The sequence below is a fragment of the Artibeus jamaicensis genome, unplaced genomic scaffold (assembly GCF_021234435.1).
Source record: "Artibeus jamaicensis isolate MK-2021 breed Jamaican fruit bat unplaced genomic scaffold, CSHL_Jam_final scaffold_1964, whole genome shotgun sequence".
Lineage (NCBI taxonomy): Eukaryota > Metazoa > Chordata > Mammalia > Chiroptera > Phyllostomidae > Artibeus > Artibeus jamaicensis.
The window spans coordinates 10347769-10363601 of NW_026522030.1; the positions used below are offsets into that span (position 1 = coordinate 10347769).

Sequence of the window (15833 nt, forward strand, 5' to 3'; positions counted from 1 at the left end):
TAACGTGTTTTTCTCCTGACAGGTTGACCTGCCCGCTGAACTCGGCAGTGGTCCTAGCCTCCTATGCAGTACAATGTAAGTCGCCGCGGGAGTGCTTCATGCGGGGACAGATTGCTGGCTTCTCCGGTTTGACCGTGTCCCTGCCCCTCTCCCCAAGGGCCCCTGTTGTCCAGAGAGTTCCACTCGGACCCCGACTCACACTCTCTTCCGGCTCGGGGGTATTGATTAGGGAAGGCAGTGAAAGGAAAAAGGGGGTGGGCTGTGGTGTGAGGTTTCTCCCAGGGGAGCACATGGAACAGAAGACCCCATTGCGCGTTACGTTTGCCAGAGGCTTGGCTCACAGCCTGTGCTTGGTCCCCGGAACAGCCCCATGGGACAGACATTCCCACCAGTCAGTCACTTCATGCAGACTCGGAGACCAAGACCCGCCTGAGTTATGGAATTTGCTGGAGGACATTCCTGCTACTTGTTTGATGCCACTCTGAACACCGCTGGGATCTTAGGAATTTATTTTTAGAGTTTCCATAGAGCTAATGGGTTATATATATTTTATTCAATAGCAGTACTGCCCAGTAGAAATGTGTATGAGTTGCATGTGTAATTTTAAAGATTTTATTTATTTTTAGACAGAGGGGAAAGGAGGGAGAAAGAGAGGGAGAGAAACATCGATGTGTGGTTGTCCTCACACGCACCCCCAGCTGGGGACCTGGCCTGTAACCCAATCATGTGCCCTGACTGGGAATCGAACCAGTGACCCTTTGTTTTGTGGGCCAGCACTCAATCCACTGAGCTACACCAGCCAGGGCACATGGTAATTTTAAATTTTCTAGTAGCCATATTAAAAAAATAAAATGAAACAGATTAAGATTAGTTTTAATATGCTTTAACCCAATATTTCCAAAATACTGTCATTTTACTACGTAATAGGGTAAGAAAGTGATGAATTAGATATTTTACTTTGGTTGTGCCACCTCTCTGGAGACCAGTCAGGTCTCACACTGCCAGCGCATCTCAGTGTGGAGCGCCGCATTTCCAGTGCTCAGGGGCCGCGTGTGACCAGTGGCGGCCATTCTGGGTAGGCAGTTCAGAAGGACTTTTCCAGCAAGGCCTGTTTGAGCTGCAGCACCTGTCTCCTCATTCAGTCAGCAGGACTTCACTGAGCCTGTTCCGTGACAGCCCTGTGGTAGGTGCTGCTGCACATGGTGAAAAGCACCCCCCCCCACTCCGTGGACGGTGAAGTAGGGCTTTATGGTTAGTTTGCTGTGTGGGGCCAGCACAGGACGCCGACAGAAAGCTTGTGCGGAGCTGTGTGGCAGCTCAGGACTTAAGAAGGGCCCTCTACTTTCTCCTAAGCCCCACACCACCTAGGCCTGCTACCTTCTTGGCTGACCACATGGTAAGAGAGTTGAGAGAGCAAGATGGCCCAGGCATAGAGCAGGTGCTGGCTGAACCGCACACCCTACTGTGGTCTCAGAAGAGGCAGGGTAGCAAGAGAAGGCTGATGGGGACTCCTGAGGTGGCCTGAAGTCTGCCTGCTCCCCCAGCAGCAAAGAATAGAAATGGGAGAGGCCAAGAGCAAGGTGGCTGGGCCTGCAGCTTACCTGCCGACCTGCGTAACACCAGGAAGTGGAGGGCTTTTAACAGTGACCCTGCTCACCAGTGAGACAAGACCCAGTGTTAGTGTCTGTGTAGCCTGCACCTCCTTCTCCCCAATGGGAAACCGGGAAGAGGCTGCAGAGGTGGGCCGGGGCGGGTGTGCAAGTCCGCCTTTCCCTACGGGACCTCTGGGGCAGACCCGGCCATGTCACCTCCGTGTGGAAAGTGGCACGTCACCAGGCAGCTCTGTTCGTATTGCACTCTCCACCTCAGGGACTCCGTGTCTGCCGGGCTGGTCAGCTGGGGAGACCACGCTTTCCCACACCTCAGAGGGTATTCACCACTGGAGCTTTAGGTTCTCGGGACAGGAATACCCGAAAAGATGCAGGACGCAGTCCGGCTTGATTTAAATCCCAGCGTCTGTGTTCATCACTTATGTGAATCTCGATTTTTTTCACCGTGAAGATGGAGGTGATGAAGGTGATTGTGACAATTTGCAATATGACTCCTCGGTCAAATAGTGTGTGTGAAGGTGACCTACAACTACGAGCGTTTCACAGCTGGACAGTGGCTGTTAACCGAGTCTGTGAGAGCACAGACAGGCCATATTACCTGAGTTTTGCTCCTTCTACTTGCACCTGCATGACCTTGAGCCCCTCCAGGCCTCAGCTTCTTCAGCCGTCAGGTGGGGATGCCCACAGTACCAGCCTCATAGCGTTGCAGTGAAGCTGGAACGGGTTAATGCAGAAATGAGCCTTAGAATGGTGCTTGGCACATGGCCAGTGGTAACTATCACTGCGTGTCTGCGTGTGTCCGGTAGAAAACTTTGAGAAAGTACTGCCTATTACAAACAAATTCTATTTAGAGTAAAATTTAAGAATAGAAAAACATCTTATTTTAAGCTTCAGTCGTCAGGTTCCACTCTGCAAGGGACTAATGGGTTGGTGCTAAAGAAAGTTGTTAGCATCTAAAAAGTGCAGACAAGCTTCAGTGGAAATAGCAGCTTGATGGTCCTGCTAAATAATATCATGCGTGTCATGTAAGCCATTTTAAGGATAAGTTCTTCATTCCTCCACCCTCAGTAAATACATTTTTCCATACTCTGTGTATACAGTTCTGTAGCGTTAATTTTTAGATATGAAATTGCTGGATCAAAGGGAATGCCTACATTTTGTCTGGTACGTCTTGCAACATCGTTCCAAGATGGGTGTCTATTATGAAGACAAGCCTTACCTACCAATAAGCAGTGAATCAGCGGGCCAAAGGCACATTTTCCTACTGGATAAGACAAATAAAGTGATCTGTGCATGAGACACCTGAAAAGTCGACGGTGGAAGATCACTGGCTCCTGTCAGGAGTGTATGAGGCTCAAAGAATAATGTTTTTAGAAGTATATATTTACTCCATAATGCCCTCTGAGTCTGTGGCACACGTGGGTGCTACACGAGGCTCGCTGTGCACAGACAGGCAGCCCGCTGCTCTACGCCAGGGGGCCCGCAGCCTCCTGGGAAGGCAGGGCAGACTGGGTGATGCTGGCCCTGAGGCTGAGCACAGAGGGTGTGCTGCATCCTGCCTGGGGCAGAGAGGACAGAGTCTGGAGAAGCCTCCAAGTGAGGACCCTGAGAAGAGCCTAGAAGCTCAAGTGGGAGGTGGAGGAATAGCTTGAAATGCCACGCATTTGAGTTCCTGTGACATACTCTGTCTTTTTTACAAAATATAAAATATGAGCCAGGGACTTAAAAGACAAGTCCCTTATTTCTTTTTCTTTCTGCCATCATTAGCTTTTGCACACGTCGCCTGGGCGTGTGGTGTAGTAAGTGTACAGTGTGGGCTGTGCTCAGAGCCCAGCCTCTGAGTTACCAGCTGAGCGACAGTGGGCAGGTCCCTCCGTCAGTCCCAGGTCCATGATCTGTTTAATGGGGAGGGAAGCACGGCCTCCCACTGGGTCATCAGGAGCATCTCCTGCCATGATGTCCCTGAAATCAAAGCAGAAACCACTCTGTGCCTCGCAGATCCTTGTGTGTGGCTGTTAACGTTGTTTCCCTCTAGTGGTTAGCACAGGACTCTGCACAGAGTAGCCAAGGAACGTTTCAAGGGAAAATCTTGAAGTCTTGAAACCTCCCTACAAGGAGGTTCATTGGCCCTGTGTTAAGTTCAGATGTTTGTCGATTACTTGACTAAAGAGAGAACATTGCTGTTCATCTTGGGGCTGGGACTGTTAGTGACACAGTGGATGACCAAGTCAAGATCCAAGAGGATCTTCTGAGCTCATGAAACCAACAGAGTAAAATTTAGTAGGATGCTGCATGAGGCTCAGGAAAATCATTTGCAGCATTTGGTTGCCCTCTGCGGACGCGACCACTGTCATCGGCAAATGGCCAGCAGCAGCTCAGGCCTGGCAGGCAGGCTGGTGAGTGGGTAGGAGCACTGGCTGGGGTGTGGGTCACCTGGGTTCTAGTCCGAAATGCAGATCAGTGGCTCCGTGATCGGGGCAAGTCCATTCTTCGCTCTGGACCTTAATTTCTCCCCCTTTCACATGAGGGCTTTGGATGAGGGGATTCTTTGGCTTTCTTGAGCTCTCCTCATTGCATACTCTGTGCCAGGGCATCTAAATCACTTCCTGTAAATGCACTGCTTATACTTCCCTGGGCACAAAATCACTTGTAAGCCTCACTGTGCTGATGACATACAGCCTTGACACTCCCGTCTATAGCTTAGCCTCACTTGGCTGGCCGTCACAGCCTGTGGGCTATCCTTGGCCAAGTCCACATGCATGGGCCACTGGGCTTTCCACCCTCCTCCCCTTCCAAAACTGAACTTTGCAGTAGCCTCTCTACAAGTCAGTGCCAGGTACCACATTTCTGAGCACCTACTGTGTGCCTGGCCTAGGAGCTAGGCCCTAAAGATTATTCAGACCCACTCCCAGCCTGTGAGGAACAGTGTATGGAGGAAATAGCTCCTGTCATTACTGTGTGATCTCAAAGAGCAACTCTTGTGTAGGATAACAGCTGAGGGTCTGCAAGGCTGAGTGGATGTAAAGAAAGACACCCTTGCATCTGACTTTGTGTTGGAAATCCACCCGAGTGGCCGCCTGGCTCACATCCTGCTGGGATGGGCCGTGAAGCACTGCCCTGGTCCTCCTCCCCAGTCCATGTCCTTGTGAAAGAGCAGTTGTGTTTGCTTTAGAAACCTTCGGTGTTGAACCTGTGCTCCAAAAGCCTTGTGAGTCCTCAGAAGCCTCCTGGCATTGAAGCCAGCTGCAGGAGGAATTCATTAAAACCTTTGGAAAGATCTAGGTTCATATTTTTAAGAAAAAGATGAAAAATAGTCTTTTTTATTTCATCAAGAAAATGAAATACTAGATTAATTGCCCATCAGAGCTGGAAGTTGTCTTTCTCACTCCTGTTTTTATACAGATGGAAAAACTGAATCTTGGGGAAGGGAAGTAGGTGTTCTTGGGTGCCCGCCCAGGGTTCTCTTTCCCAGTCTCCTCCGCCATCCAGACGCCCAGGTGGCTTGAGTCCCCAGGGCAGCCATGAGCACTTGCACAGGTTGAACACCGCCCAGCTCTCAAGAATATGAATCACACTACAGAGCTCAGTGGGCCGTGTCTGCAGAGGACAGTCAAGGGTCTGCGGGGAGGAGTGCCATCTGGACCAGGGGCCAGTCTGGGGGTTCTTCTGTGAGGTGCCCCAGCTTTTTTCTTCCCTCTCTGGCTGCAGGTCCCCAACAGTATTTCTCTGACAGCCCCAATACCTCTCTTCTGACTCCCCCTAAGAATCTTTCCCTCTCCCCTCAGCCTTGCCAGGGCCTAGATCCTTCAGCTCCACCCACTCCCATTCCTCATGCCCCTACCCCCATGGCGTCCGAACACATCCTGGTTCCCTTCCTTCTGTGCTTCCTGGATTCTGGGAATGAATCAGGATGCAGACAGTGAGAAGGTCAGCGTGGCCCCTCTTCTGCCCTCACCCATCTTTTAGAGCAGTTGGGTCCAGGGTTAAATAACCTTGGGGCACTATAGGAGCCTGCATAGTGCCTGGCATACAGAGAGTGGCATTTTTCTGAGTGGGTTCTCTTTTCTTCACCCAGGGGTACAAACACAAAGTGCTGTGTGGAACAGCTGTGGGACTAGACTAGGAAGGCCCTAGATTTAAACAGTCACCTCCTTCCCCCTTATGTGGCCTCAGGGACCAGGAGCGTGTGGTTGGAGCACACAGGGCAGGGCTTTGCCCACAGGGAGAGTTCAAGTAATAAATGTGGATTCCGGAGCTAATGGGAAGCTCAGCTTCCTGTGGTGGCAGAGCTTTTGGGGAGAATATTTCCAATTAATGTTTTTCGTATGTTGCTATAGATGCTTATAAATCTAGATCACACTGAAAAGGCATTTTCTCTTCCTTCTGTCTCAATAGCTCATTTTGGAGATTATGATCCTTGCGTTCATCAGCCAGGCTATCTTTCCGATAGTCAGTTTATACCAGATCAGAACGAAGACTTTTTAACAAAGGTGGAATCGCTCCACGAGCAGCACAGGTGAGGGGGGGGGGGGGGGGGGGGGGGGGGGGGGGGGGGGGGTGGCCTACTTTGGGAACGTGGGCTGGGTACTGTGGGCCCACATCCCCTTGTGTTTGCTGTGTCCTCCTCTCCCTTTGGTTCACGAGTCCTCTTTCAAGATGTCGGGGGTTTGTGAGCCTTTGAGCTTTATGAGGGCATATATATTTGGCATAACCAGCCTTCTGTAAAGTGTAAAAATGCAGCAAGAGCTTAGGGCTGTTTGCTGTGTTCTCTTTTAGGGTCTTGTTGAAATCAGCTGACTCCTCAAGGACAGGTCCATTTTTAAAAGACTGCCCCACAATTGGCCCTACCAGGCAAACCTTTTCATGGTTTACCCCACTTAATAAAATGGGCCATTCCTTCTGGTAGGATTTAATGCACAGGCTGGTGGACAAAAATGCTGACAGGCGGGGTCAGTCCAAAGCCCTCCCTAGCTTCAGCTCATGAGGTTGCCTCACTCCCAGAACAGAACCCCAGGCTGTTGCACTGACTCGGATCAAGCCTTTCCTACAACAGACACAGCTCACCTGGCCTCCTCTTCCCTTACTTCAGTTATGGTGGCTCCCCAGCCCCCCAAACGGAAGGCTGGGCTGCAAGGGGCCTCATGTGCTTGGGAGGGCCATAAAAGCAAAGGCCAACCACCCAACGTCCCTTCTAAAAGGCTCTGCCAATCTTCTCCCAGAATTGCTCCCCAGGCAGAAACCAGCGTCCTAAAATAGTACGGTGACGTCTGGAAGTTTGAGGCTGCCGCTTACAGGGTGGATAGCGGCAGAAAGACCTAAAGAGCACCTATTAACCAACTGGGAATAAGTAGGTTGCAAATTCCGGAGGTGACAGTCTTCTGTGTCTGAATGTTGAGAGCCTGCTGAATGAGAAGTATTATTTAATGAAGACATGGGTGGGCTAGCTGAAGTCTTACTCAGTGGACAAGAGGGAAAACCTGGTTTAGTAGAATATAGATTTAGACTAAGATTAGTAACATGAGGCAGTTAGTAACTTTAGAGGAATGCTATCAGATTTTCTGGGGTCTGTATTAATTTTTGAACTTGGAGTTAACACCCTCTGTTGGGTGAACTCTGGATCTTCTGTCTCCTACAGTGGGCTGCAGCGATCGGAAGCGGAGTCCTGCTTCATCAACATAGCGCGGACCCTCGACTTCTACGGGGTGGAGCTGCACGGTGGCCGGGTAGGTGCCCCTGGCACATTCTGCTTCAGAAAATTGTTTTAATTTCTGAAAGTTTGAAAACATCTTCTGAAACTTTTTTATTTGCAAAAAAACCCCCCACAAAACCTTTTTTTCAGAAGTTTGGAAGTTTCTAAAGTAATACTGAGTTTTGCTGGTTATTTATTCAGTTGCTTTTTTCATGTTTGCCTTTGTACTGAGGCTTTATCTGAGATGGGGGTCAGAGGATTGCAAACGGGTCGTTTTTGTACGGCCGTTTTATATGAGGGTTGAAGAAGCAGAAAACTGTCTTCTCAGCAACACTTTAATGAGCTAAGGTTTCTACTGTTTAATCTCAGCACTGCTCAAATTAGAGCTAATGACTCCAATATTACTATTTTCTTAAATTATGATGGGATTATGAACATCAATATTTTAAGTCAGTTGTGACTTTTTAAATAAAACTGACTAATATCTATTATTTCCTGAGCAATTTCTGTCTGCCACACAGCAGTTTATTTATTTCCTGTGAGGTATTATCATCACTCCCATTTTACAGTTGGAGAAACTGATACTCATGGACTTTTCAGAGGGCCTTATGGCCACTGAAGTAGTGGCTTCAGTGCACGACCCCAGCACTGTCTACTTGATATCTGACCTTTCCCTTTTCTGCCTGTAATTGGCCCACATCATATCCAAAAGGAAGCCAGTATTGGTTGAACGTCCAGTATGGATGGACTGGCCATTGTCCCAGGTGTTTTCATATGAGACCATGAGTTCCCCTTCAAAAATTATAGTAACCTCATGAAGTTAGTATTCTAATTATCTCATTTTGCGGATGAGAAAACTGAGGCCCAGGAAAGTGGAGTAAATGACCAAATTTTATATCTATATAATATTTTTGCAATTCATAGAAACACACTGTTCAGTCCCAAAACTGTGGCAGACACGTTACAACATAGGGAATAAAGTAGGAAAAAGGTACTGAATCTTAGAAAATACCCACTTTGGGACTTGACCACTAAGTCCTAGTTGCAAATTATATTTTGTTGCTAGTGGAACAAAATGTAAGAGAACTTTCTTCAGTGGTAAAGTAGGCTTCATATCTGCCTGAGTTGACCCGTGTTCTCCCCACCCCCAGTGCCCATGAGGGTCCTGAGGTCAGGTGATTACCCATCTAGCTGACAGCTCCACAGGACCAGAGGCAGCTGGGTCACCCCCAGCTATGCTGCATCAGCCAAAACCCCCTGAATCTCAGCCTTGACTCCGCAGAGCTTCTCAGGAGCTCAGAGTCTGCAGTGGGCCCTGCTGCCTCTCCAGGACTGCCCTCCTCCAGGTGTGACTCAGCAGTCTCAGCTGCTCTTGGCTGTGGCTTCAGCATCTCAGCTCAAGGCCTTGTGCTTGTCTCGAGGAGAGGAGGCTGGAGGCTGCACACCAGCTCTTACATGACCTGGCTCAGAGGAGACACACTGTCACTTCTGACCTTAGCACATCGCCAGAACTAGTCAGGTGGCCCTGCCTTGTACAAGGGGAGCTGGGAGCTGTGGGGATGGGCGTGGGAGTTGAGTGGTCAGTAACTGTCCGTGCTGCTGGGTGGAGGTCCAGACTGGACAGACCATAGAGCCAGGAGATTTGAGACCCAGGTCACTGCCCACCCAAGCCATTCGTTTATGTCCTTATTCTGCACTCAGTTTTGATTGTATTTGCTCATTTGTTTGTCCTGCCTGCTTAGTATTTTTCCCTATATTTTGATCCCAGGTGTCACGTTTATAATGCAACCCTGGTTTTCACCAAACAAATTTGCTTTCACTTAAGCATGTGATTTCAGTTGGGTGCCCCTCTACTCCCTGGATTCTCACTATATCGGCACTGTTTTCATTGGCCAGTCTCTCTAATTCCTCAAGTTCACGCCACTTTTTAAAAGTGAGTTGTTGCAAGCCTTGTCCTACGACCTTTACTTATATTCTCTAATTTCAGCCTGGTAAACCCTTGGAGGTGGGTTCGATAGTCCTTGTTGCATGAAAGGAAACATTAAAGCTCAGTAGTCCAAAATGACACAGCTAGTAAGTGCCATCCGAGTCCAACTCTGCTCTTTCCTTGTAAGTACAAGTATCTGGGTAAATAGGTGTATAGATAACTTAAGGGAAGGAGCTGTTTCATTTGAAAACTGTATGTACATGTACTCACCATGTTCCCAAACTGACGTAAACAGCTTCATGGTGCCGCATCTTCCTTCCATATCTTCACTATCTACAGCAATGCCTGGCACATAGGTTCTTCATAAATGTCCAATTTATTGGATTTATAAGCGACGTTTCTGTTTTCACTGGATTTAAAGTCGGTGGATGTACACTTCATTATAATGGCTAAACCTTTCCAGTGGTGGGAGTCGAGGTTTCTATAAAGCTGTGCAGGGCACAAGAGCCTTCTGATTTTAATGTGATATCCAATACTAATTGGTGAAAAGGTTCAATCGAATTTCGTTTCAGTGATTCTGTGGAATGAGTGGGCTTGCCCGGTGACTTTTGAAACTGGTGAAGCAGGTCTCAGGCAATTGTGCGTTCATTTTAGAAAACTCTGGTGCTGAGGACCTGGATCTTTAGTACGTGTTGAGATGGGATTTTTGCCTCTTCACCATAACATTTTGCCTTTGAAGTTCACGCACGTTGCTGTTTATAAAAGCGTGGGTGCTCGAGGTGCCCGAGGACACGAGCCTGACTCTGACACGCTGTGAATCTGAGATCTTCCTCTTGGCAGGATCTGCACAATTTAGATCTGATGATTGGAATTGCTTCTGGGGGCATTGCTGTGTACCGAAAATATATTTGCACGAGTTTCTATCCTTGGTAAGTACAAACTGGCTCTAATTATTCCTGCATCGTGCTTTTAAAATATGCTGAGCAAAAGGCATGTTACCTCCAACTTTAAACGTAGGGATAGAGACTTTCTCCCAAGTGTTTACCTCTGACCTCTGAATTGGATCCAGATTCAGAACTTGGGAATGTGTGTTTTCATTGGCATCCCCTCCCCACCCCCAGTCACCCTGTGGTTTGAGATGCTCGGTGGAAATGTGGATAAAATGGTGCAGGGCAGGTTTTGGAGATGAGGAATCCTGGGCAGTGCATTGACCAGAATTCAGAGAAGTTCCTCTGGGAAGGAAGTGTATTTTCAGTGTGGTTGCTTAGTTATTAATTGGACTTTTACAAGGGTTCATTTCTGGCCCCAAAACTCAGAGGACCCAAGACCTGAATCCTCACCAGAGGAGTGTGTAGGAAAGGCTTTGTAGTGGAGGACTTAGGAACACAGGCTCGAATCCCGGCTTCAGGTATTCCTAGTTGAGCACTTAGGTGATGTTTTAGAGCCTCGATTTCCTTATCTGAAAACTGCATGTAATAAAACATCCTTTTCAGGACACGTTGCAGGGCTTAGTTGAGGGACTGCTTGGAAAGTGTTTGGTAGGGGACCAGGCATATAAAAAATGCGCAGTTAATGGTGGCCGTGATTATGTTGTTACACAAACAGTCAGGAGGCTACCGGATGCACAGCTGTAAATAACAAGAGTTAAGCAACTCGGCTGCGATGTGGGTCCGGTCAGGCTGCTCTGTCTGTCCTCTGTCTGTGGCTCCACACTGCCCTCACCTGTCTTCCCCAGGCCCACACCAGCTCATGCAGAGCCGCTCCGTCACAAAAGCAGCTGACAGCAAAGAGCGTGCTGCCCGTAGTTCCTGTCATTTAAAAGCTGCATCATAATCCAGGGGCCCTTATGTGTTACTCGGCTTCAGTCAGCTGCTTGGTGTTTGGCTAAGGCTGTGGGCCACGGTCATTTCCACACTGAAGCAAACTCCGGTCACCCCCATCAAGGACTAGAGGACTTGCGTTGGGAGGTGTCAGCTACAGCCCAGCTGATCCCTCATGTGCTTTCCTGTGGTTGTTTTCTGTGTTTTCCTTTTTGCAGGGTGAACATCCTAAAAATTTCTTTCAAAAGGAAAAAGTTCTTTATACAACAACGCCAAAAACAGGTGAGTTATATCTATGCTTGCTTTGCTTCTCGTTTTTTAAATATACTTTATTGATTATGCTATTACAATTGTCCTATTTTTTCTCCCCTTTATTCCCCTCCACCTTGTACTCCCTTTTACCATCATTCCCACGCCTTAGTTCATGTCCACGGGCCATACATATAAGTTCTTTGGTTTCTCCATTTCCTATGCCATTCCTAATTTCCCCTGTCTATTTTGTACCTACTAATTATGCTTCTTATTCCCTGTACCTTTTCCCCTGTTCTCCCTTCCCCTCCCCACTGATAACCCTCCATGTGATCTCTATTGCTTTGAATCTGTTCCTCTAGTTGTTTGCTTAGTTTATTTTTGTATTTGTTTTTAGAGTTTTTTTAGGTTCAATTGTTGGTAGTTGTAAGTTTGTCATCATTTTACTCTTTTGTGCTTTTGATCTTATTCTTTTTTTAGATAAGCCCCTTTAACATTCATATAAGAAGGATTTATGTGATGAAGTGATACGAAGTGATAATGAACTCCTTTAACTTGATCTTGTCTGGGAAGCACTTTATCTGCCCCTCTATTCTAAATAATAGCTTTGCTGGATAGAATAATCTTGGAAAGGCAAAGTCCTTGCCTTTCATGACTTCAAATACTTCTTTCCAGCCCCTTCTTGCCTGCACGGTTTCTTTTGAGAAGGCAGCTGATAGCCTTATGGGAACTCCTTTGTAGGTAACTCTCTCTTTTTCTCTTGCTGCTTTTAAGATTCTCCCCTGATCTTAAATCTTGGGTAATATAATCTTATGTGCCTTGGTGTATGCTTCCTTGGGTTCAACTTTTTTCGGACTCTGAGCTTCCTCGACTTCCTGGAAGTCTATTTTCTTTGCCAGATTGGGGAAGTTTTCCTTCATTATATTTTCAAATAAGTTTTCAATTTCTTGCTCTTCCTGTTCTCCTTCTGATACCCCTATGATTCAGAATGTTTAAAGTTGTCCCAGAAGTTCCTGAGCCTCTCCTCATTTTTTTGAATTCTTGTTTCTTCATTCTGCTCTGATTGAATGTTTATTTCTTCCTTCTGCTCCGAACCGTTGGTTTGAGTCCCAGTTTCCTTCCCTTCACTGTTGGTTCCCTGTGCATTTTTATTTCACTTTTCATAGCCTTCACTTTTTGCTCTATTTTGCAACCATACTCAACCATTTCTGGGAGCATCCTGAATACTGGTGTTTTGAACTCTGCATCTGATAAGCTGGCTATGTCTTCATCAGTTAGTTGTATTTTTTCCTGGAGCTTTGATCTGTTCTTTCATCTGGGCTATATTTTTTTTTATATCAGCACGCCTGTTACTAGTAAGGGGCAGAGCCTTAGGTTTTCACCAGGGTGAGGCAACCCACCTTTCTGTACTGTGGTGCTATGTGGGGGGGAGGGGTCCAAGAGAGAAAAGTGCTGCTTGCTCTGCTCTCAGCAGGCTTTCGGCCACTTCCTCCACTACCCACAAACAAAGTGGGCCCTTCTGGTGCTGATTCCTGGGTGGGTGGGCTTGTGTACGTTCTAGGACCCTGTGGGTCTCTCCAACGACCTCTTTTGTGAAGCTGGGAGTTTCTCCTGCTGCCTCAACCCCCACGGGTATTTTCAGTCAGAGGTTTTGAGACTCTGTTTTTTCCCCACTGGAGTCCTGGGTTGCATGGTCTGTCTTGCTTCCCAGTTGTTCCTCTGCATTTATCCTCATGCAAATGTGGGATCATCTGGTCTGCCAGCAGCTGCCTTGCTGCAAGTCCTCTCCACCCCAGCTGCCCATCTCCACCCCTCCTACAGGTCTGGATGAATGTTTCTTCATTAACTCCTTGGTTGTCAGACTTCCATACAGTTCAATTTTCTGGTAGTTCTGGTTGTTTGTGTTTTTAAATTTGTTATTATCCTTCTTTTGGTTGTGCATGGAGGCAAAGTTTTATGTATCCACACCTCTGTCTTGGTCGCTGCTTCTTGTTTTTAGCCACCTCAGCTCCTTCCTGGGTGGAGGCAGTTTGCCCCACACATGTCAGAGAGGGTACTTGGCAGAAAGCAAGAAGAACCCAGAGCCCAGAGGACCTAGCATTTTTCTGTACAACTCGCTCTGCTTGTCTGGCTGGAGAAGTAACTTGCTTTGGAGTCAGACGATGGATTCAGGTTACTTCACCTGCCCTGGCCCAGGTTACCTTCTTTACAGAACTGCAGTGATGCCCACTTCTCAGGGCATCGTGAGGATTAAATGAAAGAGCATCAGTCAGAGCACCTGGCACAGGAGAGCAGCGGGAGAGTCAGCAGGGTCGGTTCCTCCCCTTGATGCGTTTCACATGCACGCCAGCCATTGCATGCACCTCCTAAGAGGCCCCAGCTCCCCGGGCAGCTCAGTCGGCTTATCCACGAGGGAGGACGACTTAGCTGTGGAGAAGCTGAGGCCTCCACAGCTGCAAAGTGCAGGGGCTGGAATTCAAATCAGAGCCGTCTGCTCCTTCCACGACACCACACCCCGTCCTGTTATGCTGCGCAGTTTTCACTTCCTGTCACTCTGTCCACGGTGTTTCCCAGGGTTTCAAAGATAGTATGTACCTGACACGGCTCCCATCGCAGTAAGTGCTTAGGAACAGGAACAGCAAAGCCCAGAGGGAAGCAGGGCTAGAATCTGGGTCTCCCAACCGCCCCGGACACCAGTCAAGGTGGCCCGGAAATGCACGGGGTGGTAATGTAACAGGAAAACAGAAATCCTAAACTCAGGTAGGCTGAAGGTAAAGCAAATAATTAAAGTGATTTTTATGTGTTAGTGCCAGATTTGACTCTGCTTTGTAGGAAGCAAGTAGAGAAATCTAAAGCATTATGAAATTCCTGTTGTCTGATAGGTGAAAGCTTATCTCTCCAGGGGAGAGAATGTACCAGACAGCCCTTATGTGGTTGCTCCAAATATATCCAACCTAGAAATGTAAGTACGCTTGAGATGAAGGTGTTCACGACAGACCACAGACACCGATGAAGAGCAGGCTCTGGCGGTCCTTCCCACTAATGAGATGGCTAACAGAGCCGGCTCCCGGAGATCCCCGCAGCCCTGGGCTGCGCCCAAGGCCTTGCGAGTCCGCTTTTCTGCCATCTGTCAGTCTTCCCTGGCTGCCAGCGACGGGGTGGGAAATGCTGAGACCCCGCTTCTGCACCTATGCAGATGAAATCTCTACTCTGTTCTTCCTCCCAGACTGAATCCAGGGATCATGTTGTGGCCTTCAACATGTTAAATTACCGATCTTGCAAAAACTTGTGGAAATCCTGTGTCGAACACCATACATTCTTTCAGGCAAAGAAGCTGCTACCTCAGGAAAAGAATGCTCTGTCTCAGTACTGGACGCTGGGCTCTAGGAACCCCAGAAAGTGAGTACATCATAGTCTCCGCGATAGACTGGGATGTAAACACGTCCCGGTCACCCCTGGGTTGTGGTCCTCAGTCAGGGGGAGGGGCGCTGTTGCCCCAGGGGCCCCAGGCCCTGGGGCCGGAGCTGCTGGCGGGTCTCAGAACCATGGCTGCAGGTCTCTCCGGGGGCAGCCATGTCTCTTTCCACATACACTCAGACGCTGCTCCTATTCCTGTCGTTCGTTTCTGCCTTCTCAACCCTGCCGTCCTCCAGGCTCCCAGGCAGCCGAAGTTACAGCTGCTCTCACACCCTGTCACAATCAGGAAGCACGTGGCCGTGACTCAGGGTCACCGTGGTGCCTGGCACGCGGGCTTCCCTGGCCAGTTGCCACTGAGACGGCCTCTCCCACAGACTGTTAATCCCCTGAGGTGCTTCATAATAATGAACGAATCAACAGCACTAAAGGTTTCCAGGGTCGACTGGCTCTGGCATGTTATATATAACAGTCATGACATAACCGTAATAATTATAACCGATAACTATTTAGTGCCTACTTTGTACTTGCACGTACTTAATTATATTTAATTCTTCAAGTGACATTATCTACAAGAATAATATTCAAAGTAGGTCATAAGTAGTACAGTAAAAGAAATTACATTATAAGTTTTTAGCTTTTAATATAGATTAACATTTATTCTCTAAATAAACTAACCATGCAGTTTATATTTTTGTGTATTTATTTGTCCTAAAAATGTCTTCCAAGTACAAGATGTTGCAGAAATTGTTTATCAGTCATTCTTACGACTTCTAGATCGATTTTTGGTGTGAAAACATTGTTTTTGTGGTTTTTTGCGTTGTTGAGATGGCCGTTACTACTTGATGTCCCCTCACGAACCAGTGTCCGATGTGTGGGACTGAGTCAGACTCTTCCAGGGACCTTACTGTCACGTTGATGACCATTAAGTACCTTTACAGAGTCAGTAAGTAGGGAGTTCCTGTTAGTGACAGTATTTATGGTGCTAAGTGCTCTCTGTCAGCTTCTCAGAAACCAGGAACAAGTATATTTTCAAAGGGTTTTGCTCCTGTAGTACCGCCCAGTGTTTCTGTACGTTCAGTCCTTCCACTAGTGAACGAGTCGTGGACACAACCTACTGGAAT

At 47.8% G+C, this 15833-nt stretch overlaps 1 protein-coding gene across 10 annotated transcripts in view; it reads left to right on the forward strand.

Annotated features, from left to right (window-relative positions):
* The window catches only part of PTPN3 (protein tyrosine phosphatase non-receptor type 3), a 103130-nt gene that overhangs the window by 45204 nt on the left and 42093 nt on the right, over window positions 1-15833 (forward strand). For 8 of the 10 annotated variants that reach the window (XM_053656173.1, XM_053656178.1, XM_053656171.1 and 5 more), the window contains 6 exons: window positions 23-75; window positions 6006-6126; window positions 7246-7333; window positions 10067-10155; window positions 11265-11328; window positions 14522-14694. In XM_053656173.1, the coding sequence (XP_053512148.1) occupies window positions 23-75; window positions 6006-6126; window positions 7246-7333; window positions 10067-10155; window positions 11265-11328; window positions 14522-14694 (588 nt within the window). The remainder of the gene's footprint in view (window positions 1-22; window positions 76-6005; window positions 6127-7245; window positions 7334-10066; window positions 10156-11264; window positions 11329-14521; window positions 14695-15833) is intronic. The other 2 variants (XM_053656172.1, XM_053656176.1) reach the window with 1 other exon arrangement.